General features: G+C 42.5%; 1 protein-coding gene across 10 annotated transcripts in view; it reads left to right on the top strand.

The window, feature by feature from the left end:
* The window catches only part of LOC124591006 (oxidation resistance protein 1), a 775,097-nt gene that overhangs the window by 492,856 nt on the left and 257,592 nt on the right, over nucleotides 1-24,649 (top strand). For all 10 annotated transcript variants that reach the window (XM_047131701.1, XM_047131696.1, XM_047131697.1 and 7 more), the window contains one exon: nucleotides 18,130-18,391. In XM_047131701.1, the coding sequence (XP_046987657.1) occupies nucleotides 18,130-18,391 (262 nt within the window). The remainder of the gene's footprint in view (nucleotides 1-18,129; nucleotides 18,392-24,649) is intronic.

Genomic DNA, 24,649 nt, shown 5'->3' with positions numbered 1-24,649 from the left:
TCCTGCTTACATTGCAGACGCTCTATCGATCTGAGCCACCGAGGGCACAGAGGATAGTGCGACTGCAGTGACTATCTCGCGCACGCCTCCTGTCCCCGTTGATATTTATCAACGCCCGTCAGCAGCTGAAAGTATTAAAATTAATTCTAATTTCGTTCTAGATGGCTGCAGGTCATCAATGATGTCTGTTCTGGCAATACCGTCCGTGACCTCCTCCTCCTGTGCGGATGCATACATATTCCCCGAACTCTTATGGGACTTGGTAAGAATGTCTTCCACGAGTAATGAGTGTGTTGCGGTGGGACACTACGAATACGAATGTAGAGTGTTGATATACAAGGTGAGAATGTGGGTCTCGCGGGAGGCGTGCGCGAGATAGTCCCTGCAGTCGCACTATCCTCTGTATTGTTGTGTATTTAATTACGACCCAGGTTTCGACCTTTTACGACTTTTCAAACTAAGTTGTTCATTAACACATATTGCAGAAGACCAAGCTCAAAATTGGCCATCAATTGAGAAAAGTATTGGTATTTCGTAGGGAGACGAATTTTTTTTTAATTTATGGCCAATTTTGAGCTTGATGTCCTGCAGTATATGTTAATGACATAAACACAGTCACTGTGATGATGCTGCTCCTGTCTGCAGCGAACCAAAATGCGGCCATCATTTTCAAACAAACAGGACCAAGATTCGTCCGAAAACACTGTCCGATGTCTTTCATGTCCCCAGTGATGACGTTCCACACACCATTGCCATTTACGGTGTTTCTGCACATTCGTCAAAAATGGACGACGTGCAAGTAACCCATACCGTAATAAACGGCGACGGACAGTCACCCCTGACAGTGTCCGGTGTGTCACACTGTTCCACCGTGCACGAGAGCCGAGGATGACGCAGATTTGTTCTGCAATGCCATTCGAATGAGATGTTGATCTTTCCTCGGGTAGTCTGGGTGGGGCGACCTGACCCATCTCGTCCTGTTCCATGACCTTTCGTGAACCATTCCGCACACACCCATTGCACTCACGAAACGGTTAGTCGCACTTTGAACAGCATTTTCCCGGACGAATGCATCACATTCTCTCTTGCCAATAATGAGTCCTCTTTCAAACTCTTTAATTCGATGGTGCGGTTTGCGCATACGCCTCCGATGCGTCTTGCACATCAACTCAAGTCACACTGATCCATTACCTTCGGTTTATAGCAACAATGAGATCCGCAGGCACATTTTACCGGTTGGTGGTGTTGCGCCGCGATGTCGATGTTGACCCGCAGGCCGACGTGGTTCAGATACTAATCATTTTTGCTGATCATACTAATGTACATATCCGCACGGTTTGAGGCGCCATATCACAGATTGTGAGGCCCCTCCCGCCGGAGGTTAGTCCTCCCTCGGGGGCGCGCGCGCGCGCGCGCGCGCGTGTGTGTGTGTGTGTGTGTGTGTGTGTGTGTGTGTGTGTGTGTGAGCGCGCCCACGAACTAAGTGGATGATAGTGAAATAGTACGTTGGAGTCAGCTGGAACAAGAACCTGTTTCGCCGAACTTGGAGAACAAACGGATTACAATCTACTGAAAAAGAATATCACACCGCTCAGATGGCGTAGAATTTGATATAACGTCACACTAAGGAAGAGCGATGGAAGAAAGGGCATATTACCAGAATGCTAAATGCCATTCGGACAGTATGGACATTTAGGTAGCCAGCCAGATTATGTTACGACGAACTGGGGTCGTAGTTCCCCTACCGACAACAAAGAAGTCTCAGAATAGTTGTGAGAAAAGGAGAGCATATTGTTTGTTGTAACAGGTTTTTTCCTCTTAATGTCTATTTTTATTGATTTGGATGAGGAACTATTTGCAGTTGCTAACTTCGACATATATGGGGTGAAAAAAAACCACGCATACAGAATTTTAGTGTGTTTAGAGGACATAGAAGAAGACAATTTCTTATCTGGCCAGAAATATAACAAGTGCACCGTTTCCCCACTAGGGATCGGTGACTGTTTTGATGCTAATGAAATTCGGAGGCATTGTTCAGACTGCCTTGTGATGATCATTGTTTCAGAGATGTTGCAGAAAATGCTGTCCATAACTGGCATTTACGTGCTAATGATTGTTCAACGCGCTCCAAACAACCAGGTGTTTCACGAAACGGCCAACTAGGGCAAACGCTACATATTCTCCCCACCCACAGCCGCGCGCGTGTTCTCTCTCTCTCTCTCGCTCTCTCTCTCTCTCTCTCTCTCTCTCTCTCTCTCTCTCTCTCACTCACACACACACACACACACACACACACACACACACACAGAGGGTGAGAGCCAGACTCCACCTTGGCTCCAGGCTCCGGTTCATATTTATCTCGACCTCAGCTCGCTCCCGAAGGAGGGTACTCCGGCTGCAGTGTATTGCTCACGGTTTGTCGAACTTCGTGCGCGACTTGCCAGTCACACCTTTATTTACGCGGATGGCTCCAAAACTGACGATGGTGTCGGCTGTGCCTTTGTCGTCGGGGCCGTCACCTTTAAATACCGGCTCCTCGACCAGTGTTCCAGCTTTACGGCCGAGCTTTTTGCTCTCCATCAGGCCGTTCAGTATGCCCGCCGCCACCGCCATTCATCGTATGTACTCTGCTGTGATTCACTCAGTGCTCTTCAGAGCCTTGGAGCTCGGATCCAGCAGTCCCTCCATTCTTTTGCTGATGGTGGCTCTCCTGTCAGCTTTCTGTGGGTTCCCGGCCATGTAGGAGTGAGTGCCTGGGAATGAGGCTGCTGATGCTGCAGCCAAGGCTGCAGTCGTCCTGCCTCGGCCCGCCTCCCATTGTGTCCCGTCATCTGATGTTAGTGGGGTTGTTTGTAAGAGGCTTGTGTCGTTGTGGTGGGATGCTTGGTCCTCACTTCAAGGAAACAAGCTCCGGGAAGTAAAACCGTTCCCAACTGCTTGGACAACCTCCTCCCGACCATCTCGGCGAGAATAGGTCCTTCTGATCAGGTTGCAGATTGGGCATTGCCGGTTTAGTCACAGCTACCTGCTCTCCGGTGACCCAGCCCCGCAGTGCCCTTGTGGTCATGTATTAACAGTGCGCCATGTTTTATTGTCGTGTCCCCGTTTTAGTCAATCTCGTGTTGTCCTGCCTCTGCCATCTACTTTACAGGATATTTTAACTGATGACGCTCGAGCAACTGCTCGTGTTTTTCGTTTTATTACTTTGACTGGCTTATCCAAAGACATCTAACTCTTTCACTTATTTTATCTGCATCTTTGTAAGAACTTTCTGGTGTCCCCCCCCCCCCCCCCCTTGAGTTTTACTAGATTCTATGTGCTCTAACAATTGTGACTGGGCGCTAATGACCTCAGTAGTTGAGCGCCCTTAAACCCAAAACACACACACACACACACACACACACACACACACACACACACACACACACACACACACACACACACAGATTTCTATCATAATAGAAATCTGCCAAGGCCAGTACTTCCACTTATGGCATGTATCGGTTAGAAAAATGCACAGATGATGACTGATATCAGTCGAAATAGATTTGCAACAAGATAAATGAATTATGTTTCCGCGACTGATTGCTACATCCTTTATAATTTTATATTCCATGGTCGTTGCACAGAAAGGAAACCTTATAGAGCCCAACATTCAGTATAGTTTTGCTTATATTTACAGCATCCTACTACAAAATACTAACGCGAATTCTTTACAGACGAATGGAAAAACTGACAGAAGCCGACCTCGGGGAAGATCAGTTTGGATTCCGTAGAAATATTGGAACACGTGAGGCAATATTGCCCCTACGACTTATCTTAGAAAATAGATTAAGGAAAGGCAAACCTACATTTCTAGCATTTGTAGACTTAGAGAAAGCTTTTGACAGTGTTGATTGGAATACTCTCTTTAAAATTCTGAAGGTGGCAGGGGTAAAATACAGGGAGCGAAATGCTATTTACGATTAGTACAGAATCCAGATGGCAGTTATAAGAGTCGAGGGGCATGAAAGGGAAGCAGTGGTTGGGAAGGGAGTGAGACAGGGTTGTAGTCTCTCCCCGATGTTATTCAATCTGTATATTGAGCAAGCACTAAAGGAAACAAAAGAAAAATTCGGAGTAGGTATTAAAATCCATGGAGAAGAAATAAAAACTTTGAGGTTCGCCGATGACATTGTAATTCTGTCAGAGACATCGAAGGACTTGGAAGAGCAGTTGAACGGAATGGACAGTGTCTTCAAAGGAGGATATAAGATGAACATCAACAAAAGCAAAACGAGGATAATGGAATGTAGTCGAATTAAGTCGGGTGATGCTGAGGGTTTTAGATTAGGAAATGAGACACTTAAAGTAGTAAAGGAGTTTTGCTATTTGGGGAGCAAAATAACTGTTGATGGTCGAAGTAGAGAGGATATAAAATGTAGACTGGCAATGGCAAGGAAAGCGTTTCTGAAGAAAAATTTGTTAACATCGAGTATAGATGTGTCAGGAAATATTTTCTGAAAGTATTTGTATAGAGTGTAGCCATGTATGGAAGTGAAACATGGACGATAAATAGTTTGGACAAGAAGAGAATAGAAGCTTTCGAAATGTGGTGCTACAGAAGAAAGCTGAAGATTAGATGGGTAGATCACATAACTAATGAGAATTGGGGAGAAGAAGCGTTTGTGGCACAAGTTGACTAGAAGAAAGGGGATCGGGTGGTAGGGCATATTCTGAGACATCAAGGGATCACCAGTTTAGTACTGGAGGGAGCAGCGTGGAGGGTAAAAACCGTAGAGGGAGACCAAGAGACGAATACACTAAGCAGATTCAGAAGGATGTAGGTTGCGGTAGGTACTGGGAGGTTAAGAATCTTGCACAGGATAGGGTAGCATTGAGAGTTGCATCAAACCAGTCTCTGGACTGAACAACAACAACAACTACTACTACTACTGTCTGTTCACGAGAATTGTCAATATGAATGGAACTGCTCATGCACTTAGTCAGTTACTATACGTTGTAGTTTGCTGTAACGATAGATATGTAAATAATAATAATAATAATAATAATAATAATTATTATTATTATTATTATTATTATTATTATTATTATTCCCGTGGAGGCCCGGGAAAAGAATAGGCCTCCGGTCGCCAGTCGTAAAAGGCGACGAAAAGAACAAACCACTAATAGGGCTAACCCCCGTTTTAGTGTGATTAGTTGGTTCAGGACAGAACTAAAGAAGCCTCGGACAAGCGCCGTCATGGTCGGAGACGACGCTTGAACCCTATGCGCGCCCACAATGGTAACGACACTGCTAGCCAACTGGAAAATGATTCAAATCCAAATAGAGGTGTTTTGCAGGATATGCTTCCTGCAACCACCCTAGAAGGAAAACAAAGACAGAGGATGAGATGGTCAGATGAAGTTAATCGACACCTCGTGTTCTGTTATTACCAAGCAACAAACCTAGGAACCAACACAACTGGATACAGATCACAAGTATACACAACATTTGTTACCATATACCCAGAATTAAAATTTTTAACAGAACAACGACCAGCTGATCAGATCCGTGTAATAATCAAAAATAACAGGATACCCCATTCAGAATTAGAAAACATCAAACAACAAGTGCAACAAATACTGGAACAAAATAATGTGCAATCAGAAGAAGAAGAAAATACAGTAATGGACTCAAACATCCCAGAGCAAACAAACAAAGAACAACACGCATCAATTAAACAATCAGAGGAAAACGAAATCTTAAGACAGCCACCAGAACAAGCACAAATAGAACACGAAGTGACACTCATGTTAGATATAGATGAAAAATTTCAGCTGACATATATAGAATACAAAGACACAAATACAGATATTAGACCATTCTTGCATAGACCGCCAAATAACCCACAAGTCGAAACAACAATAAGAACTATCGACACAATCATACACAACAAAATAAATGAAAACACAACTATGGAAGAGTTACAACTACTGGTTTATATAGGAGCACTCACTACAGTAAATATACTACAGTAAATATACACACTAGGCAGAGATCAGAACCAACCAACACACAGAAGAGACCCACAAAACCAGCATGGCAACACAGGCTACAGATCAGAATAGAAAAACTGAGAAAAGACATCAGACAGCTAACACAATTTATAAGGAATGAAATGTCAGAAAAAAAACGAAAAAGGTTAGGTAAAATCTCACAACAAGAAGTGATAGAGCAATTAGATGAAAAGAAGCAGAAATTACAAGCATTGGCCAAACGACTTAGAAGATACAAAAAAAGTGAAAATAGAAGGAAACAAAACCAAACATTCAACACAAACCAAAAGAAATTTTACCAGACAATAGATAACACACACATTAAAATAGACAATCCACCAAACATAAGACATGGAACGCTTCAGGAGCAACATATGGTCAAACCCGGTACAACATAACAGGCATGCACGGTGGATACAAGCAGAAACAGATACATACAAGATGATACCACAAATGCCTGAAGTGATAATTTTGCAACATTAAGTCACCCAAGCAATTAATTCTACTCACAATTGGAAAGCCCCTGGTGAAGATAAAATAGCAAATTTCTGGCTAAAGAAATTCACCTCAACACATTCACATCTAACTAAATTATTTAACAGTTACATTGCAGACCCATACACGCTCCCTGATACACTTACACATGGAATAACTTATCTGAAACCTAAAGATCAAGCAGACACAGCAAACCCAGCTAAATATCGCCCCATAACAGGCTTACCAACAATATACAAAATATTAACTTCAGTCATTACACAGAAATTAATGACACATACAACACAGAACAAAATTATAAATGAAGAACAAAAAGACTGTTGCAAAGGAGCATGAGGATGTAAAGAGCAACTGATAATAGATGCAGAGGTGACATATCAAGCTAAAACTAAACAAAGGTCGCTACACTATGCATACACTGATTACCAAAAAGCTTTTGATAGTGTACCCCACTCATGGTTACTACAAATATTGGAAATATACAAAGTAGATCCTAAATTGATACAGTTCCTAAACATAGTAATGAAAAATTGGAAAACCACACTTAATATCCAAACAAATTCAAATAATATCACATCACAGCCAACACAGATTAAGCGTGGAATATACCAAGGAGACTCATTCAGTCCTTTCTGCTTCTGCCTTGCTCTGAACCCACTATCCAACATGATAAATAATACAAATTATGGATACAATATTACTGGAACATACCCACACAAAATCACACATCTGCTATACATGGATGATCTGAAACTACTGGCAGCAACAACTCAACCAATTACTAAAGATAACAGAAGTATTCAGCACTGATATAAATATGGCTTTTGAAGCAGACAAATGTAAGAAAAATAGCATAGTCAAGGGAAAACACACTAAACAAGAAGATTACATATTGGATAACCACGGCGACTGCGTAGAAGCGATGGAAAAAACAGATGCCTATAAATATCTAGGATACAGACAAAAAATAGGAATAGATAATACAAATATTAAAGAAAAACTAAAAGAAAAATGTAGACAAAGACTAACAAAAATAATGAAAACAGAATTGACAGCAAGAAACAAGACAAAAGCTATAAATACTTATGCTATACCAGTATTGACCTACTCATTTGGAGTAGTGAAATGGAGTAACACAGACCTAGAAGCACTCAATACACTTACACGATCACAATGCCACAAATATAGAATACATCACATACATTCAGCAACTGAAAGATTCACATTAAGCAGAAAGGAAGGAGGAAGGGGATTTATCGACATAAAAAACCTACATTATGGACAGGTAGACAATTTAAGAAGATTCTTTCTAGAACGAGCAGAAACTAGCAAAATACACAAAGCAATCACTCATATAAATACATCGGCTACACCACTGCAATTTCATAACCACTTCTACAACCCTTTAGGTCACGTAACATCAACAGATACGAAGAAAGTAAATTGGAAAAAGAAAACACTACATGGCAAGCACCCGTATCATCTAACACAGCCACACATCGATCAAGACCCATCCAACACATGGCTAAGAAAAGGCAATATATACAGTGAGACGGAAGGATTCATGATTGCAATACAGGATCAAACAATAAACACCAGATATTACAGCAAGCATATTATTAAAGATCCCAATACCACAACAGATAAATGCAGACTTTGCAAACAACAAATAGAAACAATAGATCACATCACAAGCGGATGTACAATACTAGCAAATACAGAATACCCCAGAAGACATGACAATGTAGCAAAAATAATACATCAACAGCTTGCCTTACAACATAAACTTTTAAAACAACACGTTCCTACATACAAGTATACACCACAAAATGTACTGGAGAATGATGAATACAAATTATACTGGAACAGAACCATTATAACAGATAAAACAACACCACATAACAAACCTGACATCATACTCACCAATAAAAAGAAGAAATTAACACAACTAGTCGAAATATCCATACCCAATACAACAAATATACAAAAGAAAACAGGAGAAAAAATTGAAAAATACATCCAACTGGTTGAGGAAGTCAAGGACATGTGGCATCAGGATAAATTTGACATTATACCAATTATACTATCAACTACAGGAGTCATACCACACAATATCCACCAGTACATCAATGGAATACAGCTACATCCAAACTTACATATACAACTACAGAAATCTGTAATTATTGACACTTGTTGAATTACCCGAAAGTTCCTAAATGCAATGTAACATATACCGTACAGTTAAAAGGAAGGCACGCTTGATCCAGGTCCGCGTCACCTTCCATTTTTAACCAGACATAACGTCTGAGACAAGAAAGAAATAATGTGCTTCTTCAAGGCTTTCTGCGAATTTAGAGTTGAACTTTCTACGAACGTGTTGAATACCTTACTAGAGTACTAACCATCGAGCATTGAAGGTAGCACAACCGGCCAACGTGCCAGACTGCACACATTGTAAGCCTTCATGGTACTGCGATCGGGTCTCATCAGTTGTGTTTTTTCCTAATCTGTCACCAGGCACCTGTATGATGATTCTTTAGTTGCCGTTGAAGAACCTGATAACGACTCCATTTACAAAACACAGTGAGCGAATCTTTCCAGTGCACAGTTACGTACGAGCGCCCGAGCAGTTAATGAACTGTTGTCTAACAAAAGTATCACTTCTGGTATCGAAACGCAGCAGTTGACAGCACAGCAGGTAGGATAAGATAAACCCCGCCCGTTGAAGGAATAGGGGACACAGTTGCTGTCCATTGATACTGCTTAATCAGTAAAAGTACCGTGTAGTTGATTCGAACCAGGAGTACTCTATGACTTCACTGCGATACGCGTCATGAGTGTATCGATAATTGTTCTCAAGATTCCTTACTATTCATCTACACTTGTTGTTGTTCTAGGCGAACAAGTGTTGGGTGGGAAATAACAAAAAGAAAGGTTGAGGTTAGAGAGGATAATTCTGGTCTGCCGCCTTAGTCGGTTACTCTAACCCCGTTTCTCGACTGCTGGCGCTCTCGTATATTATTCAACAGGTTCTTAGCTTTTGATCCAAGGTTTTTCGAAAATTCTTGAAAAGCGCATCTTATCAAAGCAGAATTTGTTACATCAAGGTATGTGCTGCAGTCAGGCGAAAGACGAGCAAAATCGGTGACCCGTTGAGTGTACGCTTGGTAAACTTACATGAAGTGCTCAATGTTTCGAGCACGACTTGCTAATTTGCTGTTAGTCCACACACAGGCTGAGACGAGTGAATATTATAATTAAAAAAAAAAGAAGTGAGCGTGTCGCTATTACGCTAGTTTCGACAAACTGGTAGACGCATATTCCAAAATGCTTCTCGTTGTTCTCCAGCCGATGACGTCCTGAACTACTGTCACTGTTTTCCATGACTTTGTGAATGGTAGCAAGTTCATGATACAGAAACTGGAAAAGACCGAGTAGCTTTCGCGCTCTGAGAGTTACGTACAATATTATCTGTATAGATAATAAAAATTTCTTCTCTCTTTGGTGCCTGGTGCAGGTCTCTCAGTTGGATGCCACTTCGACGAGTTGCGTGTTCCAAACCATCACTAGTTATCAAACCGGGGAAAGACAACCTACAGTTTAACGTGCAATTCGAACCGCGTATAGTTTCTGGGGACTCCTCGATTCAGTGAGAGGTGAAGGCTGGATTAAACGAAGACTGAAAAATCCGTGGTTCGATCGAGATTCGATACAGCGACCTCTCAGTTTGCAGAAACCCGCTTTACCTCTAGACCACCAGGCGGGGCATTTATATAGAAAGTTCATCTGTGGTTGTTGGTGAGTCAGTTCGGGAGTATCGAAACATACGATATAAATGGTCTTATCGTTTGGTTGCGTTGACCTAGAAGTTTAAATTCTTCACACCGCCAAGCGATCGTGGACCTTAGTATGTGACATAAATTTCAACTTCATACCTCTACTACCCGTTCTTGAGTAAAAGACGGACAAGCAGCAAAGTGATATTATAAGGATTCAGTTTTTACCGATTGAGGTACGGAAGCGTAAAAATGGAGACACCAGCCCAAATGCAGCAGATACTCCGGGGGAAAAAATGTCGTGAAATTTGCCTTTTAAAAACTGGGCCAGATCCGGAGGTGGGTTATAAGCTGTTCCTGCCACGCTTTTGCAACGAGCAGCTTGGATTAGTGAGCGTAAGTAGAAGCGCTTTTATGCTGACCCCAGTGTTTGATTTATAAGAGCATTTACTTTAATACCACAGTAAAAAATTGTGCAGCTAATTTAAATTGCTTTGGAATGAACTGAAAGTTGGATAAAGCCCAGCTTGGTGTACGAAACGAGCTACCTGCACGCGAGTGTTAATGCAGCGAATTTTATTGCGTATATACCGTTAAAGCCAGTTTGTCAAGAAGCTGTTGCATGTACGAAATTGAACTTGTTCTTTTTGTTCTTTCTTTTGGAGATACTTTTGCTTCAACCTTCGTTGGAAAGAGTTAGTAATCCTCTCTTCTCTCACTAAGGACCAAGTAAGTGTTAACATTTTACGTTATGTTAAAAAAATTGTGACATCAGATACGTTTACTTATTCGTGTCTGGTGAAAAAGTGAAAGTGGCCTGCAAAACTTAAGAACGAGATCGATAAAGTAACATAACGTGCCAACAACTCGGTGGGCATGAATGGAAGTTGGAGAGCTTGTTGCTAGAGGTTTTCCAATCGTGCACACACTGCTCGACATTACGTGAGGTTTGGTCAGCGTGACTATAGCTCTAAATAGGGCTGGCCCCGCAATGCGAGGCAGTTGAAGGTACGGGAGGAGACGGTGTGCGTCGATCAACAAGCAGTTGCAATGCACTGTCGTGGTGATCATCATTACGACATGGCCCGGAGACGTTTGGACGACTTGACATGGGCAAGAGTAGTCGTGAAGTAGGTAGAACGAAGTTTGACGCTTATAGGCCTGGAAATTGGTATTACTGACAACATGGTTTGAAGTGCATGGACAGCGTTCCGAACCACAGGCACTACTCCGTCTACATCTACGTGATTACTCTATTCACAATAAAGTGCCTGGCAGAGGGATCAATGAACCACCTTCAAGCTCTCTCTCTACCGTTCCACTCTCGAATGGCACGCGGGAAAAACGAGCACTTCAATTTTTCTGTGTAAGCCCTGATTTCTTATTTTATCGTGATGATCATTTCTCCCTATGTAGGTGGGTATGTGAGGGAGATGTGGGCACTACAGCCAGCTAAAGCAGTAGATGACCGTTTCATTATGCAGTAAGCCTAGACGGGTCCCACGTCTAACAGCGGGTGTAATTGCAGCCACATTTGACAGGATTACAAAGCACGCAGTCTCCCGCTTCACATTGGGGTTGGATAAGAATAGCAATTTTCCAGGAAAGAATGGAACATTTTTGTTGCGCCTTCGTGGCTAGTAAGCTTGATTATCCTAAGGATCGTATAAAGAATTTCAATAATGTACAGAGTACGGTTGTTGACGCCTTCGTTGTTGGCAACCATCTGAATTGGTCAGTGTGTCGACCGCGATTGGAAAAGGAGAAAATAGAGTTTCGTGCTGTTGTTAAACATTTTCATTTGGAGGGTTGATCTGCCGCACAAAGCAAAACAGAATTGGATGAAGTCGACTTGCGGACGTGCACCGAAGGCGAGACGCGCTCCAGCCGCCCAGTTGAGGTCACCACAAGGGAAACTGTTAGCAACATCCATGACACGTTGACGCAAGACCGCTGAATAAAAATTCGTGATGTTGCTGAGACTGTAGGCATCTCATCAGACTGAGTGCAAAATACCCTGCAAGGTTAATTGGTTATGAAGAAGCTGTGTGCGAGGTGGGTTTTTGCGAATGCTCACAGTCGACAAAAAGCGCATCCGGCACAGCGTTTCAACATATGGCCTGGCGATGTTCAATAGCAATCGGCAAGACTTTTTGCGCCGATTTGTGAGTGTTGATGAAATCTGGTTCCTCCGCTGCATACCAGAGTCAAAACGGCAGTGAAAACAATGAAAAGAAGCTGGTGAAAGTTTACCAAGGAAGGGAAAGTCCATTTTGTCAGCTGATAAGGCGATGGCCACGGTTTTTGGGATTTTCGAGGAATAATCCTCATGGATTACTTGCAAAAAAAAAAAAAAAAAAAAAAAAAAAAAGCAGACCATAACTAGACCCTATCACGCTTCATCGTTGGATCGTTTGAAACTTAGGGTGGCTGAAAAAAAGACCAGGTTTGGCACGCGAAAAAGTGCTTTTTCAAAGAATAATGCACCATCCCACGCATCAGCGGTAACAGTGGCGAAAGTTCATGAATTGATCATCCAACCCTGTTCGCCAGATGTACCCCGAAGTGACCGCTTCCTGTTCCCTAACTTTCGCTTGCTAGGAAGAAACTTTCGTTAAGTGAGGAAGTGATATTTGCAGTCAAGAAGTATGTCGCACTGTTAGACCGAACCTATTTTTCCGATGAAATTAAAAAGCTGAAGGATCACGGGACCGAACGCGTATCTCTCAAAGGAAACTATGTCGAGGAGTAAGGTAGGTTGTTCACGAAACATTTTTTTGCTTTTTGCCAGACTTATAAAACCACCCTCGTTAAGAGGTCAAGGAATGGCAACTCATGTATGAGGGAGGGAAGGAAAGGAAGGGTGCTGTAGGGGGCGCCAAGTGATAGGCCGCCTACGCGGAAAAATGGGAGGAGACACGCAAAAAATATGAGGAAAAATTCTCTCTAACCCGCCCTGTGTACGGTTTCACTGAACCTTGTGAAAGGCTGGTGCGCTGGCCGTGGTGGCCGAGCGGTTCTAGGCGCTTCAAAAAAAAAAAAAAAATTGCACTGAGCACTATGGGACTTAACATCTGAGGTCATCAGTCCCCTAGAACTGAGAACTACTTAAACCTAACTAACCTAAGGACATCACACACATCCATGCCCCAGGCAGGATTCGAACCTGCCGTAGCAGTCGCGCGGTTCCGGACAGAAGCGCCTAGAACCGCTCGGCCACGCGGACCGGCTGGGCGCTTCAGTCCGGAACCGCGCGACTGCTACGGTCGCAGATTCGAATCCTGCCTCGGGCATGGATGTGTGTGATGTCCTGGGGTTGGTTAGGTTTAAGTATGCCGACCTGTTCGCGCAGCGACGGCAACAATCACAGTACTGGGCATCTGCATATTACTCCTCGTTTCCTATTGTATGTTTTGGGTTGCACATTCAAAAATTTTGTAATATTGTGAAGATATTTTCACAGAATCGCAGGTGAGAGGATTAGCGAAGCAAATAAATCGTAATTATTTTAATACTCTGTGATGAACCTCCTGAGACCGCCGGTCCCTTATACGAAAATGCCCAGAAAATATCCACTGAACAAGCTCCGAAGTTCCGTAGATTGAGTTAGTTCACCTTGTATATGACAGAGATCATCCATCGAGTAACACTGCAATTGGCTGTTCAAGTGATTAATGTTAAATGATATGTCTTCGAATGAGACGTTGATCATTTACTTTAAGTAAGTTGCATCGAATCCCTCATTCAGATATAATTTTATGCAATATCACAAACCTTGTTGTTTCATTGTTGGCTTCGTTGCCTTCGGTGGGATATATTGCTGGCCTAGGATCCTGTTTCTGATGCGAAGAAACATTAACTGGTGAAAGGATTGTGTTACTCGGCAAGCTTCCAGCCATTATTTATTGAAATGAAGTTTCTAAATTTTGAACAACTGTATTCACTATATTTGCGCATAGTGAACAATAAGCAAAAAATTAGCATTCAGCAGTATTACAGAACCATGATGGCTCCATTTACGATAGGTATTTCGCCAAGACCGTCCACATCACATAACATTCCCTCGAAGGCTGTCCATTTCCAACCACTCCCCCACTAAAACTATGCACAACGGAGGATAACACTTCACAAGACTTTCTGCAAACGTCACGTTATTTTAACTTCACGTGCAGTATCGATAACCGCAGGAATTGCTACTGACTCGAGAAACAATACGGGTTTTGCTGCTGCTCGTTTCACTCCAAGCAGTTTAAGCTGTCCTCTTATGTTTCTGCTTAACCACACGCTCGGGAATCGCCACATGTTAGAGACAAAAAGCGAAATATTTGTGACAAGGATGTATATGAATGTTAATGTTCATGTAAACACGAAATGTAGGAAGGAAGAAAGTGGAAGTGTGGGTGAGCAATCGTGACGGCTAGCCACACAGGGCATTTATGACGCAGTGGCGAAAGCTGAACTTTACGCCAGACCTTTACTCGAACTCGTAATTTACTGCTCCTCTTTAACGATTGCCTAAATCGCTTGGGCCATCCGGACGCTGTCCCTGACGGACCCAAATTTCCAATTTGTCTCAGCAGTGCAGTGTCCCTCATACTTCCATCTGTCTACTTGTAATTCCTGATTCCCATGGGAGTTGGAACGATATTTGTGCATTCGCACTGGAACAAAAGAAGAGCCGGGCATTTCCGACAGAACGGACACCACTCAGATAAAACATTGTTGTTCCTCGTTTCACTCGCTGCGATTTAAGCTGCCCTCTTAGGTCCCTGCCTAGCCACACACTCGGAAATCGCCAAATATTTATTTCATCCTTCGGACTGTAAGCAGATGGAAGTCTAAATAACATCGAATATTGCAAAAAAAGAGTGTTAAACCCATAAGAAAGTCCCATAATGTGTTAACAACGCTAACACGAAAAAAATTACCTGCATCCTCCCAATCAGCAAACCACGAGATAGCCCATTATGCTAGCATTTGGATATCTGATAACTTCCTGTCTTCGTTGTGATAGTGTCTCTTGAAGGTTTATATCATATGTGCATTATTAACTGACAGGGTGACGTGTTTGTGATAAATTTTCATTGCGTCGTTACCTTGAAGCAGCATACTGAAAGTTGTAATAAAAGCGTGTTTCATGCTTCATTTCTAAATTATTTAGGAATACAACTCACTCCTGAGAGAGCCCTCTTGTACAGAGTATGACAGCAGTAACCGTCGATAAATAATGTGATGTTTCATTATAACAATAATTCTAACAAATGCTACCCAGAACGACGTGTTTTCACAAATTTCCGCTGTGTGATCATGAAGTGTACTGAGAGCTCAGTCGATAGCAGTTTCTGCGGTCGTGGATACCGCGCGACATCAAAATGACGTCACGTTTGCAGAAAGTCTTGTGATAGGAGTGTTACACGACGAAGACAAGGAGAGATATAATACACTAGTGGCCACTAAAATTACTACACCAAGAAGAAATGCAGATGATAAACGGGTTTTCATTGGACAAATAAATTATACTAGAACTGTCATGTGATTACATTTTCACGCAATTAGGGTATATAGATCATGAGAAATCAGTACCCAGAACAACCACCTCTGGCCGTAATAACGACCTTGATACGCCTGGGCATTGAGTCATAGCTTGGATGGCGTGTACAGGTACAGCTGCCCATGCAGCTTCAACACGATACCACAGTTCATCAAGTGTAGTGACTGGCGTCCGTATTGTGACGAGCCAGTTGTCCGGCCACCATTGATCAGACGTTTTCAGTTGGTGAGAGATCTGGAGAATGTGCTGGCCAGGGCAGCAGTCTAACACTTTCTGTATCCAGAAAGGCCCGTACAGGATCTGCAACATGCAGTCGTGCATTATCCTGCTGAAATGTAGGGTTTCGCAGGGATCGAATGAAGGGTGGCGCCACGGGTCGTAACAGGTCTGAAGTGTAACGTCCACTATTCAAAGTGCCGTCAATGCGAACAAGAGGTGACCGAGACGTGTAACCAATGGCACCCCATACCATCACGGCGGGTGATACACCAGTACAGCGATGACGAATGCACCCTTCCAATGTGCGTTCACCGCGATGTCGCCAAACACGGATGCAACCACCATGATGCTGTAAACAGAACCTGGATTCACCCGAAAAAATGAATTCACCCGAAAAAATGACGTTTTGCCATTCGTGCACCCAGGTTCGTCGTTGATACACCGTCGCAGGCGCTCCTATCTCTGATGCAGCGTCAAGGGTAACCGCACCAATCGTCTCCGAGCTGATGGTCCATGCTGCTGCAGACGTCGTCGAACTGTTCGTGCAGATGGCTGTTGTCTTGCAAACGTCCCCATCTGTTGACTCAGGGATCGAGACGTGGCTGCACGATCCGTTACAGCCATGCGGATAAGATGCCTGTCATCTCGACTGCTAGTGATACGAGGCCGTTGGGATCCAGCACGGCGTTCCGTATTACCCTTCTGAACCCACCGATTCCATATTCTGCTAATGGATTTCGACCATCGCGAGCAGCAATGTCGCGATACGATAAACCGCAATCGCGATAGGCTACAATCCGACCTTTATCAAGTCGGAAACGTGATGGTAGGCATTTCTCGTCCTTACACGAGGCATCACAACGACGTTTCACCAGGCAACGCCGGTCAACTGCTGTTTGTGTATGAGAAATCGATTGGAAACTTTCCTCATGTCAGCACGTTGTAGGTGTAGCCACCGGCGCCAACGTTGTGTGAATGCTCTGAAAAGCTAATCATTTGCATATCACAGCATCTTCTTCCTTTCGGTTGAATTTCGCATCTGTAGCACGTCATCTTCGTGGTGTAGCAATTTTAATGGCCAGTAGTGTATAAAATCAGTGTGTTTACAACTTGTTGTTGTTGTTGTTGTTGTTGTTGTTGTTGCGGTCTTCAGTGCTGAGGCTGGTTTGATACAGCTCTCAATGCTACTCTGTCCTGCGCAAGCCTCTTCATCTCCTAGTACCTGCTGCTGCCTACATCCTTCTGAATCTGCTTAGTGTATTCATCTCTTGGTCTCCCTCTATGATTTTTACCCTCCACGCTGCCCTCCAATACTAAATTGGTGATCCCTTGATGCCTCAGAGCATGTCCTACCAACTGATCCTTCTTCTAGTCAAATTGTGCCACAAACTCCTCTTCTCCCCAATTCTATTCAATACCTCCTCATTAGTTATGTGATCTACCCATCTAATCTTCAGCATTCTTCTGTAGCACCACATTTCGAAAACTTCTGTTCTCTTCTTGTCTAAACTATTTATCGTCCATCTTTCACTTCCATACATGGCTGCACTCCATACAAATTCTTTCAGAAACGACTTCCTGACACTTAAATCAATACTCGATGTTAACAAATTATATCCTCTCTACTTCGACCATCATCAGTTATTTTGCTCCCCAAATAGCAAAACTCCTTTACTACTTTAAGTGTCTAATTTCCTAATCTAATCCCCGCAGCATCACCCGACTTAATTCGACTACTTTCCATTATCCTCATTTTGATTTTATTGATGTTCATCTTATACCTTAGTCGATAATAATTGCTGGTACATCTTTGAAACAATTAATGAAAACGAATTTAGATAAATTTTAATAAAGTTCTTCAACATTAATTCAAATATGTATAACACTAATATTTAAATATGAAACGACTGATTTTTTTTTATGAATGCATGTACACTAAGTTATTTGTATCGAACTGAAGATACCAGTAATGGCTGGTATTGTACGTTTCGATTGTATTATTTGTCTCGGCTGCATTACGACACAGACGTGGGTTTTGTGGCTGTGCAGGTGGCAGCGAACGACACCCTTACGTCCGTGGCGGCGCGGTTCGACACGACGCCGTCGGAGCTGGCAAAGCTGAACCGGCTGGGCGCGCGTCTCATCTTCCCCGGACAGGTGCTGCGCGTACCCTTGCGCGGGCCTGCCGCTGACTCCGCCGAGGGAGCGGACCGACAGCAGCCGCAGCTGCAGCCGCCGGCGCCTGCGCACCCCGAAGGCCAGCTGACGCCAGCCGCCGCCGCTGACGCCGCGCGGCCCTCTGCAGAGACAGGTGTGAGTCCAGACGCGCCCCAAAGTGGCCGCTAGGGTCGCATAGCGTGCCCGGGCGCCAGTGCCGGTTGAATGTACCTATGACTACATCTGTGTGTGTGCTCTGCAAACCACACAAGTACATAGTACAGGGTACATCCCACTTACCAGCAATTAGGGTTTCTTCCCATTTCACCACATATGGAGTGTAGAAATAATCATTGTTCAAATGCCTCCATGCGTTCTGTAAATAAGCTAATCTTATACTTATGATCACCATGGAAGTGGCACAAAGCGGGTTGTACAATATTCCTAGAGTAAGCATTTAAAACAGATTCTTGAGTCTTCACAAGTAGGCTTTCTCGGGACAGTTTTGATATTACCCTCACAGGATGCTACATTTTTTCGTTTTACGAAGTGGACAATTTTACTTTTCTAAATATTTAAAGTAAGTTGCCAGTCTCTACACCATTTTTAAATTTTGTCAAGATCTGACTGAATAGTTATACAGCTTCTTTCAGGCAGTACTTCATTACAGATAACTGCATTATCCGCAGGAAGTCTGAGGTTACTATTAATATTGTTCGCAAGGTCATTAATACACAACATGAACAGTAAGAGTTCCAACCCAGTTCCCTGGGCACACCCAGTTACTCCTAGATCTGATGACAACTCTCCATCTGAGATAATGTGCTGCGTCCTCCCCACCAAAAAATCCTAATTGCATTCACACATTTCACTTGAACCCCATACGTAGATGTCATTCCGAGTCACACTTTTCGGAAACCGAGAAATGCTGCAGCTTCCTGACTGCCTTCATCCAAACTTTCAGTATGATATTGAATGTTGATTTTGACTTGTAAAGTAATGTTAAGACAGTGATGTCACAATTCAGGCTTGAGAAATTTATGCTTTTGGGAAACATTATTAAACACTGAGTAGACAACAAAGGAAAGTTCTCACGAAAAAGCTAAATCTGCTGCTACTTTGTCATATGTTTTAAGACAGTAAAGGAATATATTGGTCTCATGTTAGACACCAAATATAATGCAGTAATAAGACACGATAATAGTCCTCTTTATTTGGTAAAGAGATGTGTCCACAAATATGGAACAACCAATTTTTGTAACTTCAACTTTCCGCATGATCAGGGTATCTAAAAACATTGGAGATAATCTCATTCATTAGACAACATACAAAATGATAATTTTGCAGACAAATGAGTGACTTGAGTTTCATTTGTTGGCTTGGGAACTAGTTTATGAACTAAGCATGTAGTGGACAGATTTAGTCCCCTTAGATCAAGTGCTTGTTCATATGAAGTATTGGCAGCAGCTTCAACTCAGGAATTAAAAAAACCAAGAGGCCCTTTAACACCAAGGTTCAATAGATGGCTTACAGCAGGTAAACTGGCATGTCCATTGGCATCTTCAGCAAACATGTTGGTAATGGCCATGAATCACCTGCTAATGATAGCTAGCTCCTTCTGCTTGCAGACTGCAGTAGTAGTTGGTGGGCGACAAGACATCAGATTTGTAACTTGGATTTTCAACTTACATTAGCTCCATGTAGAGCAGCGCAGTACGTGCTGATATGAAACTTTCTGACAGATTAAAACTGTGTGCCGGATAGAGACTCGAACTTGGGTCCTTTGCTTTTTGCAGGCAAGTGCTCTACCAACTGAGCTACCCAAGCATGATTCCTCACCCTCACATCTTTACTTCCACCAGTATCTTTTCTCCTGCCTTATAGACTTCACAGAAGTTATTCTGTGAAACTTACAGGATCAGCACTCCTGGAAAAAAGAACACTGCAGAGACCATGGCTTAGCCATAGCCTGGGGGATGTTTCCAGAATGAAATTTTCACTCTGCAACAGAGTGTGTGTGTGTGTGTGTGTGTGTGTGTGTGTGTGTGTGTGTGTGTGTGCTGATATGAAACTTGTGCCAGGAAGAATGACATACAGTTTTAATCTGCCAGGAAATTTAGACTCGGATTGGGTTCATATGGCATAAGCAAAGTGTAGAGGCAAATCCAAGATGGCAAACACACAACTATCTTCTGTGTGTCAGCTCTCTTAAAAACTTTCCACTTCCATCTTTTCTCAAAGATTTTGGGATCTCCATGTCCTTGGGTAATGTGGAAGAGACATGTGAATTTGGTACTCTCACTTTTTGGAGTTCAGGTTGTACTTAGTTGGCAACTGTATGGCAGAACCAGTTAGCTGTGCATCAGGCTCAGACAGGGGTAGTGATACTTACTGTGTTCATATCCATTTACAGGAAAGCTTTTGTGGTTGAGAGCATGGGTCACATCAGAATTTCTCAGTAGCTTAAGACAAGTAAGCAAGGTGACTGTGTGTTGCCTGATACAGTAGATCCTGGTCCCTTGTGAAATTCCATCCTGTTAATGGTGACTTCTTTTCTTTCTTACAGTAGAGTTATTTCAGTATGTCTGACTACTGTGATTTTACACTCAGATTACGAAACATGGCTCATCCACATAAATCAGAAATTGGTGGTGTTGAGTAGGCTAGTGAACACTGTACTTATGGTTTGTCTACAATCACTTGAATGTGGAACTTCCTAAGTGGCTGATATACTACTAATAGCAGTCCAGCTTTAAAGTGGTGTTTAGCACAATATTTAAGGAAAGTGGGAAGGCCTATAAGATGTGTGTTTTTTTTTTTTTTTTTTTTTTTTTTTTTTTTTTTTTTTTTTTTTTTTTTCCCCTCCTCCTTGCCACAGGAAACCTCTCTCTGTCTGGCAACATTGACTACAACTGGAAGTAGCAGTGCACGATGCGATGAACGTGAGTTGCGTGTATTCGCAATTGTATTAACACTGTCTCCCTCATGCCCAGCCATCACAAATACAGAACACAGTTTAGTCTATGATGCATCATTGCAGTTTACATTACCAGTGAACTTGAATTGAAAGCAATTTGTGTTATCGGTAACAGTGCAGTACTTTTGTTAATAGCTAGTTTCGTAATAGAAAAAATTAAAGGTATTCACATGATGAAAACTACAGCGTAAACAATACAACATGGAAACAGTGCAGCTGAGCGGCAACTGAGAAAACCATTCACAATTTGTGAGCTAGTGAAGAACTGAAAAAATCAGGAAGACCAACGGAGGAGTACAGCAAAAGGGCCAAAATGAGAAGGTGACATATTGAAATGAATTCAAGGACACAGTGAAAATGGCTTTTAAATTAATAAAAAAAAAAAAGATTCAAATACATGCTCGTAAGCTAGCGCTACAGTGGAACTGTAGACTTGAAGGTTGGAGTTGGTTTGTGCTACAAGTTTATGAAGTGTGATGGACTTAGCATACGAACGAAAACCATAGTATCTCAGAAAATGCCACAGCTGTATGAAGAGGAAATATTATCTTTCCATTGTTTTAGTATTCAACATCAAAAGAAAACCAGTGTGAAACTAAGCGAAATAGCGAATATGGATGAAACTCCTCTGACATTTGATGAGCCGAATAACAGAACTGTTGCCATGAAAGGTGCTAAAATTGTAACTACACACATCAAAAAAAGTTTTGAATCACCCCAGTTCCCAGTACTCCTGAAGGTGGACGTTGACTGTGGGTATTTTATCACAGACATAGTCCCTTTGACTATTCAGAGACGTCACTAAACCCACCCAAAGATGTAAACAACTATGCATGAGCAGCACCTATTACATGGAGGGGGTCAGACAGCTCATCAGTTCCAGTCATTCGACCAGGAAGGAGGTAAGCGACTCGTGTCGTCTGTAGTTCAACCATGCTTAGACAGTCAGTACCGCGGTTCGATTGCGTCCGCATTGTTACTGTGTGTCAGGAAGAGCTCTCAACAAGGGAAGTGCCCAAGCGTGTCGGAGTGAACCAAAGCAATGTTGTTCGGACATGGAAGAGATACAGAGAGACTGGAACTGTCGATGACATTCCTCGATCAGGCCACCCAAGGGCTACTATTGCAGTGTATGACCGCCAGCTATGTATTGTGGCTCGGAGGAATCCTGTCAGCAATGCCACTATGTTCAATAATGCTTTTCGTGCAGCCACAGGATGTCATGTTGTGATTCAAACTGTGCACAATAGACTGCATGATGCGCAACTTCACTCCTGACGTCCATGGCAAGGTCCATCTTTGCAATCACAACACCATACAGTGCGGTACAAATAGGTCCAACAACATGCTGAATGGACCACTCAGGATTTGCATCACATTCTCTTTACCGACGAGTGTCGCATGTGCCTTCAACCAGACAATCGCCGGAGACGCATTTGTAGGCGACCTGGTCAGACTGAACGCCTTAGAAACACTGTCTAGCGAATGCAGCAAGGTGGAGGTTCCCTGATGTTTTGGGGTGGCATTATATGGAGCCGACATATGCGACTGGTGGTCATGGAAGGCACTGTAACAGCTGTACGATACATGAATACCGTCCTCCGACTGATAGTGCAACCATATCGGTAGCATATTGGCAAGGCATTCATCTTCATGGACGACAATTCACACCCCCATTGTGCACATCTTGTGAATGACTTCCTTCAGGATAATGACATCGCTCAATTAGAGTGGCTAGCATGTTCTCCAGACATTAACCCTATCGAACATGCCTGGGATAGATTGAAAATACTGTTTATGGACAACGTGACTCACCAACCACTCTGAGGATCTGCGCCAAGTTACTGTTGAGGAGTGGGACAATCTGGACCAACAGTGCCATGATGAACTTGTGGATAGTATGCCACGACGAATACAGGCATGCATCAGTGCAAGAGGACATGCTACTGGGTATTAGAGGTACTGGTGTGTACAAGCTCTGAAGGTCTTGCTGTATGGTGGTACAACATGCAAGGTGTGGTTTTCATGAGCAATAACAAGGGCAGAAATTATGTTTATGTTGATCTCTTGTCCAATTTTCTGTACAGGTTCCAGAACAAAGGTGATGCAAAACCTTTTTTGATGTGTGTATAAAAACAAGTGGACATGAAAAAAAAACACTACACTGTTGTCCTTCCATGTTGTGCTGACATTACTAAAATTTCATCCAGTGATCATTTTCAGGTGCAAAACAATGCTGAAACCTTCTGAAATACTACTAGGTGGTGCTCACTTTCTTGGCAAGGGTTGTATGGACAAGGCTGGTATGAAATTATGGGTTATCAGAGTGTTGGAGAGAAGGGATGTTCTTTATTGAAGAAGAATTCTCTTCCAGTGCTAGATCAGTTCAGAAGTAGTTTGAAAAAAATTCTGTGAAAAGAGAAACTGAGACAGGGAAATACAGATCTTGCTGTTATTCTAGGAGGACTTGCTTCACAACTGCAAACTCCTGATGTCTCAGTAAATAAACCATTTAAAGTCTATATGAGAGGGAGATGGAACAGATGGGTGATGGATGAAACCCACAATTAATTCACACTGAAGGGAGCTTTAAAACGACCTACAATGAGTGTCAGTGGATAAAACAGTCATGGTCTAGTGAGAGAAGACGCTAGTGTTAAGTCTTTCAAGAAATGCGGATTAAATAACACTCTCAGTGGCAGTGTAGACCACCTTAAATATGAAGAGGACACGATGGTGAAGAATAAGAAGAAGAAGAAGAAGAAGAAGTAAGTTCAGATGAAGATTATCAAGGATTGTAAAGGTCTGTGGGGTTTTTAAACTAAGAATTTATTTTAGTCTGCCTTTTCAGCCTGAGAATAAAAATAGTAAAAATGTTAATTTACCAGAAATTCCTTGAAGTGCTTCTTACAGTCTGTAAAATATGGTAAGTTATGATTGAACCTACACATTATCTAAGCACCACCTCCGAAGGACTGCAATGATTTGGTGGAACTGGCAAAATCTATGCTATAATGAGCAGAAGACAAAGCATATACATTCAGTTACATTATTTGGCCATTAAAACCTGCCTTATGTGTTGGCAGCCTTAGTGGAATGCAGCAAATGCCATCTGTGAGCTGCTCTTGAACCAAATCAGTGAGTACCAAAAATACCATGTAATAGACTTGTTGGAGCCCACATTAAGGAAATATGAAATATTGTGCCAAACAATATACTGCATTTCATCGTCTTTTATTCATATCTGATCGAAAACATGGCATCAAACTCCTGTTGCTTTTAAGAAAATCTAGAATGCAGTACCATTTATGTACTGGATCTTCTATAGCAACTGCTAAATGTTAGTTAAGAGATCCTTATTTTTAATTTGATATAACATCATCTTTTTGAATCACATTGTGTGTCTTTCCAGTCATGTGCCGCTAATGCTGTGAA

Source organism: Schistocerca americana, chromosome 2 (assembly GCF_021461395.2).
Source record: "Schistocerca americana isolate TAMUIC-IGC-003095 chromosome 2, iqSchAmer2.1, whole genome shotgun sequence".
Classification (NCBI taxonomy): Eukaryota; Metazoa; Arthropoda; class Insecta; order Orthoptera; family Acrididae; genus Schistocerca; species Schistocerca americana.
Note: the sequence above shows the minus strand (reverse complement) of the source record. Positions and strands in the feature narration are given on the sequence as shown.